Raw genomic sequence first — 16,811 nt, 5'->3', positions numbered from 1 at the left:
TAATTCTGAATAGCTATTTATTTATTTTCATTTACTTCTTGTGTTTTCAGTAGGCTAAATCCAATTAGTTCATACAAGACTGCAGCATGATTAAATTACATTTTGTCCCTCATATTCTTATTCAAATCTGAACAATAGATGCTCTTGCACATGTTTAACTAAACAAATGGCACAATGACATTGATTTAGCATATAAGCCAGTTCAAGCAACAACAAAATGAATGACTAAAATTAGTTGATTGAGTCTGAATCATATATAGCCTATAGATAGATAGATAGATAGATAGATAGATAGATAGATAGATAGATAGATAGATAGATAGATAGATAGATAGATAGATAGATACATAGATAGATAGTATTGTATGTATTATAGACATTTACATAGCCTGATTTGAGGAATAGGCAGGCTAAGGATTGTGCCAGCTATGTGCCAGCTATTATGTAAAGAACTAATTCACACGCAGGACAAAGTCGCAGATGCTCAGGCACAATCTTCATTTGCGTAGTGGCCCCCTACTTGACTAGTCCTGCCTGTATCCGTCTGTCTCCTCTCACGACCCGTCCGCTCAACCCATAATTCCCAGCGTCGGCACAACATGGAAGAGGCCAACGGCTGTGAGAGAACAATATTTTGGCTGTAAAATAACTCAAAGAATCGAGCGCCGGGATTAATTTGAACGCTGCGAGTCGGCCGTGGTCATGAACAAGTAAGTGGGATTGCGTTTGTACCATTTATTTGTGCCCGAGGTTGTAAAGATGAGGGGTCGCGCACGACTGAAATCACAGCCGCTCAAGCGAGAGATGCATTTCAGCGCCGAGCATCATTGTTTCTGCTGCAAGATATTGTGGCGATAAACGCTTTTAGCATAAACATTCGATCTACCTTTGCAGGCGTAACGTTACATGTATACCAGTCTCTGCGTGCTCTTTGCATTGCATTTATCGCCGAATATCTTCGGCGGATTGTGTTACTGTGTGTGGCTATAATTAGTGATGGTGACGAATGGATGAATGGTCATTATATATCACATTCATGTACAGGACAAGAACGAGAGAGGCGGCATAATTACAACGCTGCAGTTATTATCAAAGAAACGGTAGGCTACCCTGGAAGATCCCGATTCTCGGTGTATCAGATTTCGTTTGTTGTAATGGTAGCGTAGTAAAGCGTGCGGTGTGGAGATGGGCTGTTAGCAGTAACGTTAACTTAGCTCTTTCATCTGCATGCTATTGCTGGCTAGCCCCGTTCATCACTTAATTCAATAAAACGCTTCACTTTGGTTGTGTTTTTTAAGCTTTGTCTTCCGTATGTATTCCTGTGGAGAAGTATATGTACACACACGAGTTTGTTTAAAATCTTGTGATGTGAAGTTCTCACGGTTCACTCGTTCGCGTTAGTTAGCCGTTAGCTGCTAATGGAGTCATTTAGACCGAGATGTGTTTGGTAATTGTGATGAACGACTAGATTAGCCGGATTTGATAAAAGATTACATTTTGACTCAGTTTAGCTTTGGAAAGTAGATAGTAAACTTATAAACGATGTGAAATTAAAACATCGTTGCACCTAAACTTGCTTTAATGTATAATATCACATGTATTAAGAGACTGGGCCATATCAATAAGATTAACTAACGTTAGCTGTCCATTAACGTTAGCTGATCACAATAGAGAACAATGCTGCGGCAACCCGCAGACTCGGAGCTTGGACCGTGTTTTATTTTCTGAAAAGATGATGCATCTCATATTAAGTGTGCTTTAAGTATTTACTGAAACAGTTTCCTATGTGTTTCCGAAAACAGACTTTCATAGTCGTCCTTTTTAAGCAAGTATCTCTAATCTAATGATGCTAAGGTTAGCTAACAGATTATCAAAAGGACTGATTTGGATCTTCACTGGGTTGTTTATATTTGTTTCCTTGAACTTGTGCTTTTTAACCTAATAATCAAAACTAAAGCTATTATTTTTTAAATGATCCCAACACTAAGAGTAATCTCCATCAATTCCTTACTGAATGTTTTTGACAGCCTTGACTAGACTGATTATGGAAATGTAGCCTACCCCATTTTCACATTTAGACCATGCATATTGTAAATATCCCTGTCAATTTAGCAACAAAGAAATTAAATACAATATAAAACGCTTGCTAAGATAACGTTTTTTTTAAGTGATCCAATAAAATTGTAGCTATTTGCTTGTTTTTTAAGCTTTCATCTCAACTGCTTCAGTCAGAAGCTCTGGAGTCTTTCTGACCTTTAAGAGGTCTTAAATTGTCAATGACCTGCAAAGAAATTATAACCTCGATTTTAAAGATATGATGTCTCTGGTGGTATAGCAAACCAATGCAGCAGAGACAATATCTAATTTTGCTTTGTCATAAAAACCTGCATTACAATTGGCCTAGCCTAATCTCATGACGGTATGTAATGCACACAATGTGCACAATTCCCTGAATCACCAGCCAGTGTAGTAACTGAAATCAATTGTATTTATGGACCAGGAATAATTAAGAAAATGCATAGCATATTATACACTACTAAACTTACTTTGACTATTCACTAGAGATTTTTTTTTCTATAAATAACTAATTTACTACTCGGTAGTTAATGCATTAAGCTACTATGTTAATGTCCTAATCAATCTCATATTTTCTTGTCTTCATAGTATATTTCATCAATGAACTTTGCCCTTTGGAAGACCCAAGCATGAGTATTATCCAGGACAAGCTAGGCAATGAGTTTTTACGGAACGGAGGCATGGACCCCAACTTCCCCCCCAGCATGATCATGTTCAGCCATTTACCTCCAGTGACCAGCTTCACACGCCTGACTTCACAAACATCCATGGCGGATCTTCCCCAGGAGATGATCCTTAAGAAGGAGCGTGACTCTCCGGACCATGGTGGTGGCTTTCTCCACAGTATGGGTATCAAACAGGAGAAGCTCAGCGAGTTGGACTACCGCCTCCCAATGTATGCAACGGGAACTGGGACACCGGGAGGAAAAAGCACTGATATGCTGGACATGTCGCTTGGCAGCCACCAGAATATACTTTTGCATGACCTAAGCCTTAGCAACGTATGTCTAGATGATAAATAAGGAATTATCAATACATGGTACACTCCATACTGTACTATACTGTCTTTGTGGTTATTATTTTAAGCTGTTTTCCTTTGCTTCATTAGCAGTTTTCTGGAAGACTGGGGAAGGACCCAAAGGAATCTGGGCCTAGAAGAGGAAGAAGAGCAAATGGAGAAGGATCAGAGGGTAAAGCCAGAAGGAAACAAGGGGACTCTGCAAAGGTGTGTATGCCTTTTCATTAGTCACTGTGTCATTTAAAGGGTCACAAAACCCTAAAACTGATTTTGAGATGTTTACCGATATGAACAGGATGCACATCAATGAAAACAACAATAGCAGTCATCGTTCATTATTAAAGGTCCCCTATTATGCAAAATCCACTTGAACATAAATGTGTGTTGGCATCACGCTACAATAATAAAAATACACCCACTCTTATTACTTATTATTTTATATATACTTATTATCATATTATTAACCATTAGCAGTTTCATTAGACATGCTGTTTTGATTCTCTGAGCAGTGTGACATCCCGCCCACGGCCGCTGACTGACAGAACTATTTTACATTTACATTTATTCATTTAGCAGACGCTTTTATCCAAAGTGACTTGCAAATAAGAAGAATAGAAGCAGTTAAACTAACAATAGGACAACAATATGCAAGTGCTATGACTAGAGATCGACCGATTCATCGGTTTTGCCGATTCATCGGCACCGATTGTTGATTGGTGTAACTATCGTTATCGGTAAAAATCCACACCGATAGTTTTTCCGGGTTGCGTCCATTGCTGTAGCGGCTGAGAAGTGTGCGGAGTCATTACACAGTATGAGAGCACTGAGAAGAGACTCCTGACATTATACAGAGTGAGAGCGGCCTCTAGAGGACAAATAACAAACTATCACTGGCTGAGTTGTTTACAGAGGTGGGAGTAAGTCACACATGTGCAAGTCACAAGCAAGTCTCAAGTCTTAACCTTCGAGTCTCCAGCAAGTCCAAGTAAATTTTTTATAAAGTCAAGTCACTGCCTTATGTCAAGCAAGTCAAGTCGTAGCTTGGGTCACAAGTCACTGGCAAGTCATACAAACTTTTGACGATTTCACTGAATTTATATATTAAAATAAGTTAAAACTACAGAAGTTGTGGACTATGGTTTTATTTGCAAAATTTTTTTTAATATATGCATTTCCACATATAGAATAAAAATCTAAATGTAACTGAAATTAGGCCAAAATTAAAGCATGAAAAAATAAAAATGCCTCAAACATTGCAGAAGACCATTAAAAGTTATTAAACAATTCAAGTATAGTTCCTATGCGACCAAAGGCAATCTTCAAACTGGCATCCCCTTAAAGGGTTAGTTCACCCAAAAATGAAAATTAAGTCATTAATTACTCACCCCCATGCTGTACCAACCCCGTAAGACCTTCGTTCATCTTCGGAACACAAATTAAGATATTTTTGATTAAATCTGAGAGGTGGATCACTGCTACATAGGCTGCCAGAGGGAATGAAACTTGACGGCCCAGAAAGTCATTAAAGAACATGTTTAAATATTCCATGTGCCTACAGTGGCTCAACTATAAGTTTATCAAGCGACGAGACTACTTTTTTCCCGAAAAAAAAAACATAATAACGACTTTATTCGACTATTCCTTTTCATTCCTTGTGGGCCTGAGACGAGAGTTCAAGAGATTTCCACGACGCATGCGCGAGAACTGAACAAGAAGTATTAGAAGAAGAACGTTCTCTTCTCAGTTCTCGCGCATGCGTCGTGGAAATCTCTTGAACTCTCGTCTCAGGCCCACAAGGAAGAAAAGGAATAGTCGAATAAAGTCGTTATTATGTTTTTTTTTTCGGGAAAAAAGTATTCTCGTCGCTTGATAAACTTATAGTTGAGCCACTGTAGGCACATGGAATATTTAAACATTTTCTTTAATGACTTTCTGGGCCGTCAAGTTTCATTCCCTCTGGCAGCCTATGTAGCAGTGATCCACCTCTCAGATTTAATCAAAAATATCTTCATTTGTGTTCCGAAGAGGAACGAAGGTCTTACGGGGTTGGTACAGCATGAGGGTGAGTAATTAATGACTTAATTTTCATTTTTGGGTGAACTTACCCTTTAATACAAGTTATATATTTTTAATTATGAAGTTAAAACCGCCAATAGGTGCCGCCAAATTACCGTATTAATGTACTAGTCATAGAAGCATTCATTTAACTTATGTTCAAAACTGCAGATTCGTTCTGGAACTTAGCAACTAGGTCACTGAATCACAAATACGCATAACTCTTTCTGTGGCTCGTTTGGAACTATTGTCATTTGAGAAATCGAGCAAAAACAGAAAATATTTGGAATATTAGGCTATGTCTAAATGTCACATGACAATATTCACTCTTAGCCTACTGAACTGTTTTATAAAATCATTATCACATTTGCAATCGCGTCAATATTCTGGAAATATTTTTTTTAATATCATATGTTATAATTATGAAAATAACTCATACTAGGGCATTTTTTTTACCACATTTTCAATTTTGGGTGCAATATTAATTCTGCTGGCATTTTGATAACATCTAATAGATGTAACCCCTGATAACATCTAACCCTGGTTTAAGAGAAACATAAAACACGACAACACATTAACAGTTTTATTTGTTGTTTTTTGTCATTGGAAAGAACGACATTTATGGCTTTAAAGCATGATTTAAAAAGAAATGTGGCAAATGTTATACAAAACATATGACATCATTAATTATCATTTGAATATTGACAACATTAAGCTACATTTGAAAACATAATTGCGTATAAAGAGGCATGCTGTTTTGACCAACATTCTCTCTGGATTTAAAGATAGTCAAATTAATTATAACAAACAGGTTAAACAAGCCATAGCTTACTTTTAGACGTGGTGAATGAAGTTCGACTGTTCGAGGTTATGATGGTCGTGTCCGATATCCCTTGCCAGTTTTTATGCGTACAGCAAATCTTCTTGTATGAATATAGTCAATTTCTAGTGTTTATATCCAAAAAGAAACGATGCTGGGAGAAGTTTTTGTATTTAGCGCGCTCACCGCGATGTATGTTTTTTCCGGGCTTGTGCAGTGTCACGCAATCGCGCAGAATCTGATGACTGGCGTCAATGGTTCCGTTGCTTTCATTTTGTTCATCAATTGATGTTGCGATGATAAATGTATATCAAGTCATTCTCGAGTCATACAGTTCAAGTCAAGTCAAGTCTCAAGTCATTGGATCTCAAGTCAAAGTCAAGTCGAGTCATTTTCTTAATTTAGTCAAGCAAGTCTCAAGTCCTTAAATTTGCGACTCGAGTCTGACTCGAGTCAAGTCATGTGACTCGAGTCCCCCATCTCTGGTTGTTTACGTTAGCACATGAGGCTGCGCGCAGCACAGAGAGTGCTGACACTTCAGACGCGCATTTAAAACACCGACAGCGAAACAGTATGAATACATAACAATAAAGTATATTGCCATATCATTATAAAGTAATTCATTTGTTGACAAGATGCTGCATCAGCAGAGAAAGAACAGAAGTATGTTTGCCGTCGGTGTCGAGGCTGAGAGGACTCTAACATTAGTTCCTCAGTCAAGTGGTTTAATTAAACAATGTGACAAAAACACACGCAGACCTGATCCAAATGTTTTATGTTGCAATTGTTACCATCTATTTGCATTATTTTATATCCAGCTGGTCACTTTTATGCATTCATTAGGCGACGAAGTTGCATATTTAAAACTAGTGACGTGATTGCTTTCTCAACATTGATATGTTCATGTAAGTTAGCCGACAGAAACATAAACAAATCAGAAACGCGTTCGATTTAAGTTCTTTTTTTATCACTACAATACATTGTTGTTATTTTGATTAGATAAGTGTCATCAAGTGTTCTAAAATAGAAGCAAATAAAGTGAGAGACCATACATAGGCTATATTACCTATACGTAATATAGGTCTTTATTAAATTTTAATGGCCATCTTTAAGAATGACTCTTTGGAATTATATGAAATGGTAACACTTTACAGTAAGATTACATTTTTAGCATTAACTAAGGTTAATAAAAGTTGTAGAAGTATTATTCATTGTTAGTTTAATTTCAACATTTACTAATGCATTTGAAATGTAGTTTTAATTCTTATTTTATCTGTTATTACCTTAGTTAATGTACTATGAACTAACATTAATGATAAAGGTTCAGTTGTATTGCTCATATTAATACGTGCAGTAAAAACGCATGTTGTATAATGCATATAGTTCATGAAAGCTAGTTAATACATACTTGTTAACAAATGCGACTTGCAAAGTGTTACCTATGAAATTTACGTATGTTTCTAGGTTATAGCTAACGAAACTTGTAATATTTTAATGTTTAAATTATTTATGGTCGGCACCTAAATATTGGTATCGGTAAAATCCACTATCGGTCGACCTCTAGCTATGACCCTTCCAAGTTTAATCTAACACAGCACGTGTGCTTTTTTTATTATTATTTATTTATTTTATTTATTATTTATTATTATTAATAAAGTGTTGCCGAAAAAGATGGTGGTGATGGCGCAGTGGATAAGACACATGCCTTTGGTGTGAGAGACCCGGGTTCGTATCCACTGTGAGACACCAATGTGTCCCTGAGCAAGACACTTAACCCCTAGTTGCTCCAGAGGCGTGCAACCTCTGACATATATAGCAATTGTAAGTCACTTTGGATAAAAGCGTCAGCTAAATGAATAAATGTAAATGTAAAATGGCCACGGACTCAGCAGCTCTGGATGAGTTGGGCAGGTCATTCCAACAGCAGGGAACAGACCAGAAAAAGGTCAGAGAAAGATATTTTGTGCCTCTTTGAGATAGCACCACACGACGGCGTTCACTTCTAGAGCACAAGTTTCTGGATGGCACGTAAGTCTGAATTAATGAGTTTAGGTAGGAGGGAGTTAGGTATTACCTAATAGGTATATATAGTGTCCGCCCGTCAGCGACTCTATCCACCATTTTCTTCGTGCTCCAAGCAGCTGTAGCTTCAAAAATGTCTCGTAAGCAATCCCGGTGTTCTGTGGTTGGATGTAAGAGTGAACATAAGAGTATTCATTCTCTCCTATCATCATTTGAGCCACTAAGGACACAGTTGATTAACGGTTGTTTTATTTTTGAAGGTAATGCGCCACAAAATAAACCGAAATTTGTTTGTCTAGGTGAATCATTTCACTCCAGACTGCTTTGTGAACGAGGGTCAATGCAAAAGGACAATACAAAAAACAGGCTTAGCTAAAAAGTTGTTTCTCGGGGATGGATCAATCAGTACCAACGGTTCCTGATCAAGCTTATAGTCTCCAGATTGATACTGGTCACGGTAGTAACAAAAGGAAGAGAATATGTAATGACAGTTCATCAGAGTTGTTTTACGGATATAAAGTTTACCAGTTTATTAACCCCCCCGAAAAGTCACAAGGTCTGTATATATTAGTTTACTGTTAGTTGTAACAAGTGTTTCTGTGTAATTCGCTTTGTATGTTGATAATACAAGGGAGAGAGAGAGTTTATGGATAAGACTTTAATGCGCACTTCTTGTACTGTGATTTATTCAGCTCTTAGGCTGTGTGTCCACCAAAGCGTTTTTAGCCAGCTGAAAACGCTAGAAGCTCTGCTGAAAATGCCTAGCTGTGGGCGCTTGAGAGCGTTTTGGCAGAGCTGCATTTTTTCAGTTGAGACGATTCGTTGCTATGATACAGAATATCCGCAGCACAGTTTACTTGTAACTGATTTCGCAGATAATTTGTTTCATACTACAAATTTATTTTTTTTGATCCATTTTGTTCAGTTAGCTCTGCTGGTTGATGTCGTTGTACAGAAAGAATGTTATGACAGTTGGTCGGTGTGATATTTTTCCCGGCCCGCCTCCACTGTGATTGGACGGCTGTGTAAAAAGTGACAGTGATGAGCGCAGCGTTTTACCCAAAGTTGAACAGTTTTCAACTCTCGGCGACCAGTAAAAAATGCGGGGCGCTCAGCGCTTGAGCGTTAAATACACGCTCAGCGCCTCGTTACGCTCATGGCGTTTAAAAAACGCGGTGCTCCCATTAAAAACAATTGGAATTTTACTTTTTGGAATTTTTCAGTCGTTCGTCAGAACACACATCCTACCGCTTCTCTCTCTGACCCCGAATCATTTCGCAGGCTCACCTGCCTGCAAGCAAGCACGTACACACACACACACACACACACAGAGGCACCACACGGTGTCGCCCGGCCCGCACGTCAACACTACACATTCACAAGTCTCCCGCATTAAGCATACAATTGATATTTTATCGAAATATCTAAAATGTTCATAACGACCGCTTGTATAACAAAAGGCAAGAAAAATGACCAGGGTTACATTTTAGACACACACATACCTCTGAAGGGATAGAAAAGTCCTCAGGACTTGGTACCGCATTACTCGCAAGACGTAATGCACTGGTCATCGACAAGGCCGAAGTCCACCATTCTCCAGTTCTCGAAGCTCTCTCGGGTAAAATGTTTGCGGCACACGTATTAGATGTGTCCGTGGTTTATGGCCAACCAACCGCCCGGAGCCAGAGTCCAGGCCTGGCAGCATCGTGGGGAAATATAAATATAATCCTACTTTGACTTTTGCACCACGAAAATATACACTTGCTTCCCATGATTGTCTCTCTCCTTTACTACGCGATATCACAGTTTGACATTTCTGTGGAAAGATCCACGTGGTGTCATGAATAATTAAGAGACAGTGTCTTCTCATAGGATATAAAAACTCAGTCTCATTAATAATTATGAGAGACCGATGAGTCATCAACGCACTACACTGTGCTCTGCCACGTCACAGCCTGCGATGAAGATTTTAAACCCGGAAGACGAAAATAGCGGGGGGAAACTAAAATTTAACCATTTTCACCCTACTGTTAAATTTAACAGATCCTAACATTGTCTTCAATGGTTTTCAACACACATACCTCTGTTAAAATCTCAGAAAATTTGGTTTAGGGTTTCATGACCCCTTAAACGCCATGAGCGTAACGAGGCTTGGGGCGTGTATATAAGGCCGTGTGTCCACCAAAGCGTTTTTTCACGCACCTGGGATAAAATTACAAAATAATTTAAAACAAGAGCCAGAGAAAACACGTTACATTGTATGGACATTTTAATATAGAATCAACACAGAAACAAAATATGTGTGAAATGAGATACTTGTAACAAGCAAAGTGTCTCAACTAAAAAAAAAAATCCTGCGCTGCCAAAACGCTCTCAAGTGCCCATAGCTAGGCGTTTTCAGCTTGCTAAAAACGCTTTGGTGGACACGCGGCCTTACAGTGATTTTCTGGAGTGACAAAAGATGCTTCATCTTTTGTGAGATTAGGGCTGGGACAACGCATCGACGTCATCGATTATATTGATGCAAAAAATAAGTTGACGCAAAATATGTGCGTCGATTCGTCAGACCCAAAACAAAGATGACGGCGCCGGAGAGTAGTAACAACACGCGTGGCTCCTCAGACTATCAGAAGTGCAAGGCGGCACGCACTCGTTCCTCTAAATTGTACACACACACACACACACCCCACAGAAAAATGTGTGTCAGTATTGAGTTCTCTTTCGGGCTTGAACGAACCATAACACACACATTATGACAAACTGTCCGTTTTGTCGAGTGTCCTTATAAGAGAGCAGTCTTAACCTGTTAACCTTCAAGGCCACTTTTGAAAAATCCCCAGAAATGGCATACCCAAACTTAAACAGATACAGTTCATGAACCCTTTGCACTAAAAGCACAAGTATGATCTCATTTGAAAGCTGACACCTAGTAGTTTATTGTAAATGTAGAAATAATTATTGTCATAATGAAAAAAAAAATGTTTAAATAGCTTCAAAGTTTTGTAAAGTTATTAGAAATGTACTTTCATGAAACATCTTCATAAAAATAAAATTGAAGTTGGCCCTGGAGCAATCTAGAAATGCACTGCAGCTAAAGCCATATGTGTGACCATTTTATATTTAAAATCTGAAAATGATAAGTCTAAAACTCTGTATTTAGTTAAATGTTTTTCAAGATCATGTCAAATTACTTTATTTTGATTAGACTCTAAAATGCAAACTGATGTTTAGTCATCTTCTGAGTCATCTAATCAGTCTATTGTCTCTATTATTTTGTGGTGCAAACGAGCCCCATTCAGAGTCAGTCTCTCCCTGCACACATTTACACCTCTCCAGACTGGTTATGGCTCTAAATATGCATTTCTTTTGTCTGCATTATAGCTACTAACGACTGGCTATTCACAGGCTATTCATAGGGTTTCAAACCCTAATTTCTTTTATCAAAGTTCTCACTAAATATTTGAAACTGGTATCAAATGCACTGAAACATTTCAGTAAGCATTCCTATTTAGAAAAAAATCATAAAACAATAACTGCTGGTGGCAGGTGCACCTGGGCTAGCTAGCATGTTAGCTTAGCACACCATCAATACACGACCATTTATGAGATTGAAACCATGTTTGTGCTCCAAACTTACTTTATAACGCAAGTCGAGTGTTTTAAATAATCTTCTGTGATCTAATTTGGCTTCAGATAAAAAAAAATCCGACAGAAAATTTATTATTTATAGTGTTCTGCACGATGATGAAATCTATATCGATTAGCATTGCATTATAAATATAATCTATTATTATGAAATACCTGGCATGGCTTGAAGAACACAGGTAACTCAAATATCATTGCAATCATGTTTATTGTCTTCAAAACATCTTTATCTGCATGTTACAGCGATCTCTGTCAGCTACTTTCTGTATCAGTGACGTCCTGGAATGTCACATGACTATGGGTCTTCTTCGTGATCCATATATGGACTGTTATTGTGCATATAGCGCCCTCAGGCTATTGGTATGAATTGAAAACACAGCACATCTCAGTAAGAAGCGATCATAATGATTACATCGACGCATTTGGGTATAAATTCAACAAATATTATTCCTGTCTATAGAAATATGATGTGAATCTATGAGAATATATCAATATTTCTCCAAGTCTGCACATTTTTGAGCTAAAGCCCTGAGGGACGATGTTTTGCGAATCGCTGTCATGACGACAGCTTGGAGTGTTTTTTATGAATGGACCAGCTGACGCTCATAATTCATATTAAAGGTATCGACTCATTTTTCCATTTCATAACTCCTGACACAAATTAAGACATAACTGTCACTATAAGTTTCTCAGAATACAATAGTGGTCAAATACTGAATCTTGAGTATTATATCTTTTTAATGATGTATAGTTTGTCAAGGTATAACATTAAATCTGATAGTAAATTTGAACTAAATAAAAAAAAAAATGCTTCAGTGCGCCGACGCTCTGGAAACGGTTAACAGGTTAAATGACTAAAATAAAGTATATTCTAAAGAGTAAATGACTCACTCAGACCTGGCGCCAGGATGATTGTTATACCAGCAGCCTAATAATCATTAATGCACTCCGCTATCTTTTAACACATCTCCGGCGAACGGTTTCTTCGCGTAAAAGGAAAAAATGTCACGAAGCGCAGTGAAATGCATCAACCTATGTGGCGTTTCCTGAATGGATCGAGGTTGTTCCTTAACTTCATTTTATACATGCAATTCACACGAGCTCTAAGCGCGTGCGAGACTGCTGTATGTATGCGCTTATAGCTAATGTCGTGAAAAATACATTGAGGACACTGACAACGCGCTGACAGACTAGGGTGACCACCATCAAACAAACCAAATGTGGGACGATTATAAGTTTGTGTGGGACAATGTGGGACATGTTACCAACATCAAAACATAACCTGAAACTGTTATATAATGTTTATCTAACTTAATAAAAAAAAATTGTATTCTGCCTTTCAGCTGATCAAAATTATTTTTTTTCTTTAGTCCCTTCCAGAAAACACCCCATTACATCACAATGTAACATAGGGGTGGGCGATATCTCGATATTTAAAATATATCGATATATTTTTTAAACACGATATGGATTTTGACATATCGTATATATCGATATATTGTTTATATTTAATTCTGATTTCGCCGCTTTGTCTTCTCTGCGCTGTGCTCGCCCCCGCCTCCTTGCTTTTGTTCCCCCTCCCCTCGCGTGTTGTCTCATTCAACATGGCGGCGCCCGCAACTAGCCCGGAGGCTACAGAACTCGTCTAAAAAGATCTTCTTAAATGCTGTCTTACATGCACTTCTTGAGGCACACACGCACACTAGCAAACACACGCAAGGTCTCTCGCTCTCTGTCCCTCTCTGGCGTGCGCGCGCTACACGGTGCTCTCTCCCTATCTGCCGTGCGCACGCTACACGGTTTGAACCATGGTTTGAACATTCACACAGCCTTTCGAAAACGATACATTTCCCGGCACATGTTATTAAAAAGGATGACAATCCCGGTAAAAAGGGACAGGTGGCAATTATTTTTGTATACAATTATTATTTTTGTATACAGGGATTTTTTTTTTTAAATGTCGCAGAAGCACTTTGGACTACATGAACTGCCTACCTCTTTGCACTCCAATAAAAAAAAAAAAGACTGTGGTATTTGGCATATTTGTTTTTGCATTAGTTTTTGTTGGGTTATTTTTCCTGTAAAGATATCGAGATATATATCGTATATCGAGATATAGCAAAATATATCGAGATATATTTTTTGCTCCATATCGCCCAGCCCTAATGTAACATAACATGTATTTAATTTACATGACATTTAAATTCAACATCACTGAGCCCAAAGGCAGCCGGCATCATGCAGATTACTATTTTTGAAACAGTTCTGACCAAGTCCAACTAAAATCCAACAAAATAAATAATGAACAAATAAAATATAAACCAACATGAATTTAGAGTCATATATATTAGGAATAGCCTATATTAAACCAAAAACGTTCATATTTTTTAAAAAAGGATGTGAATTAAAACAACCACAGCAGGCAACAAGTTGATAAATTCTGTTACATTTTAATTTTAATTTACAGAATTATCCATTTGTTTTCTGACAAGGAACACATGGAACGAATCACCGCTTCACATTTTGATTGACAGCGTCACAACCCACTAGTGACCATGTTTACTCCTTTGCTTTCAACCATTGGATAGGATTTTAAAAACGGCTGTTATATTTGCACTTCTGACGAAGCGCTGTTAAATATAGGCTAGCTGAAAAACTATGCCGCAAAAAGAATAAATAAAATGCTTTCTTAAAAAGGCAAAAGAACGCATGCACGTTTTCTTAATATGATAATTAAAAACCAACAGACTGATGAAAATGCGGGACATTTTCTCAATATGTGACCTGCGGGACAAGGGGTGAAAATGCTGTGCGGTACAACGCAAAGCGGGACGGGTGGTCACCCTATGACAGACAGGACCAAGAAGGTAACCTTTAATAAAGTCTCAACTTTCAAATTTGGTCAGTCAAAGAAAATTAAACCATAAACAGGCCTACTATTTTGTGGCTCTTCAATGTGTCGTAACAGATTGCACTTTTTTCCAGTAAGCTAGGCCTATGTGTTTTTCAAGGCTTCAAGGTTTTATTGAATGCTACCTCTGACTAAGAATGCATTACTTTGCACTTGTATAGTCTTTTATTTTGGAATTTTAAGAGTATTGCAATGTTAAGGAATTCATGTTTTTTTCATTCAGATATGTAAATCAACATGTATAAATTGCTATTACTCAATTAATGGGGAGATCATCGAATCGAAATCGGACCGGGAAAATGAATCGTTAGATTAATCGATGCATCGAAAAAATAATCGCTAGATTAATCGTTTTAAAAATAATCGGTTATCCCAGCCCTATGTGAGATGTACAATAAACTTCATAAAAATCATCAGTAAAGTTTTGGCCATCATTCGGACGAGGTCCGCTACAACAGGCTTGTACTAGTGGATAAAAGCAAGATGACAACATAAGTTATAACCGTAATTAAACTAAACTATACCTGTTCTATCTTCATGCATATTCTCTGACTCTGTAGTGTAGGCTTTAATGTCCGACTCCGGTTCAAACTGAACACCGCTGCTGGCCGTTTCGGACATTTTCAGTGTGTCCTCACTAGAGTTGTCAAAAACCGTTTTCGGTACCAAGTCGGTACTGAAATTTTAAAAAATGTGACAATAGTAGCATTTTGACACTTTTGAATGGATTCTTAAACTGATTGGCCATTGTGTTGACGAGCTCAACATATGTCTGTGATTGGCTACAATAATCAACAATGACATCTTTGATGCTCTTCTCGAGCGCTTGCATATATATAGGGCTGCAACAACTAATCGATAAAATCGATTATAATCGATTATGAAAATCGTTGTCAACGAATGTCATTATCGATTAGTTGGTCTGCTTACGTCACGGGGAGCGTTTACTGGTACGCACACACACGCAAGGTCTCTCTCCCTCAGGCGCTCTGCCGAGCGCACGCGCTACACGGTTTGGAGCAGTCTCTTCTGTCTCGCATGCGCGGGAGTTTGAACTAATTCGCGGGCATCAGGGAGCCGCAATCATAGGGTCGCAATCAATATGCGGGAGACTTCCGGGATGTCTGTATTTTGTCTCGAGCATCAGGTTGTGCAATCAGTTCGCTCGCAACGTAAGTGATGGATTAAAATAGCGCTACCGCAGAAATAGGTTAAATTAAAACGGTGTTTACAAAGTGAAGCATTAAATACAAAGGCAGTTAATAACAGCAGCAGTAAAATATTGTTTTTTAGTCACTGTACTCAGTGGTTTTCAGCGAATGCTTGTGCACTAATGCATAATTTCTCCTGTCCTTTACTCAAGCCTGTTAGCTTGCTGGGTAACGTTACCTCCATTCCGTTCTCTTTTTATAGCATTTGTCTACTAAGTTTTAATTGTTTTTCAAACGCGATCTACTGCGGCTCTACATTCACACAATTGTTTTCAGTCTTTCTATATTTATTTAATCAATTTATCCTTATATTATTCTTTTATATATTATATATAATATATATTATATTCTTTATCCTTATATTCCTTATATATAATTAATTTTAAATAAAAATTAAATGAATTATATATTTTAGATGTTTTTAGTTTGTTTTTAGTTCAGATATTCACATCTGAACAACATGTCTGTGTAAATTTGTTTTAACAAAAATTGTGTTAAAACATAATATGTTGGATATCATTTTTTTAACAATAATCATGTTTGTCAACTTGCCATCAGCAATTATCATTAAAAACAATGCAAATATTGATATTAGTAAAACTCAATGTGTGGCTTTTGCACTTTTTAAAGTACACTTTTACACATAAATACCCTGATTTACGGTTTTATTTAGTTATAATAAAAAAAAAAATCTAATTTAATTTCTATCCGATTAATCGATTAATCGAAAAAATAATCGTCCGATTAATCGATTATCAAAATAATCGTTAGTTGCAGCCCTACATATATATACATGGGAGCGTTTAAAAGCAGGCATCTATCAGCTGATTTATTAGAGATCCGCTGATAGACGCCTGCTTTTAAACGTAAAAGAGGTTTTAAAAGACATGTTTTTGAAGCGTTGATCATTGTAGCCAATCACAGACATACAGGTCCTTCTCAAAAAATTAGCATATTGTGATAAAGTTCATTATTTTCCATAATGTAATGATAAAAATTAAACTTTCATATATTTTAGATTCATTGCACACCAACTGAAATATTTCAGGTGTT

At 37.5% G+C, this 16,811-nt stretch overlaps 1 protein-coding gene across 2 annotated transcripts in view; it reads left to right on the top strand.

The window, feature by feature from the left end:
- Positions 1-442: 442 nt before the first annotated feature.
- znf281b (zinc finger protein 281b) overlaps positions 443-16,811 on the top strand; it is a 38,689-nt gene continuing 22,320 nt past the window's right edge. Inside the window, exons 1-3 of one of the 2 annotated variants that reach the window (XM_077201199.1) lie at positions 443-710; positions 2,665-3,077; positions 3,185-3,301. In XM_077201199.1, the coding sequence (XP_077057314.1) occupies positions 2,706-3,077; positions 3,185-3,301 (489 nt within the window). In that variant the 5' untranslated portion in view covers positions 443-710; positions 2,665-2,705. The remainder of the gene's footprint in view (positions 711-2,664; positions 3,078-3,184; positions 3,302-16,811) is intronic. The other variant, XM_077201200.1, reaches the window with a different exon arrangement.

This window comes from Siphateles boraxobius, unplaced genomic scaffold (assembly GCF_051911475.1).
Source record: "Siphateles boraxobius isolate OS27281-9 unplaced genomic scaffold, OSU_SipBor_1 46, whole genome shotgun sequence".
NCBI classification, from domain to species: domain Eukaryota; kingdom Metazoa; phylum Chordata; class Actinopteri; order Cypriniformes; family Leuciscidae; genus Siphateles; species Siphateles boraxobius.
Note: the sequence above shows the minus strand (reverse complement) of the source record. Positions and strands in the feature narration are given on the sequence as shown.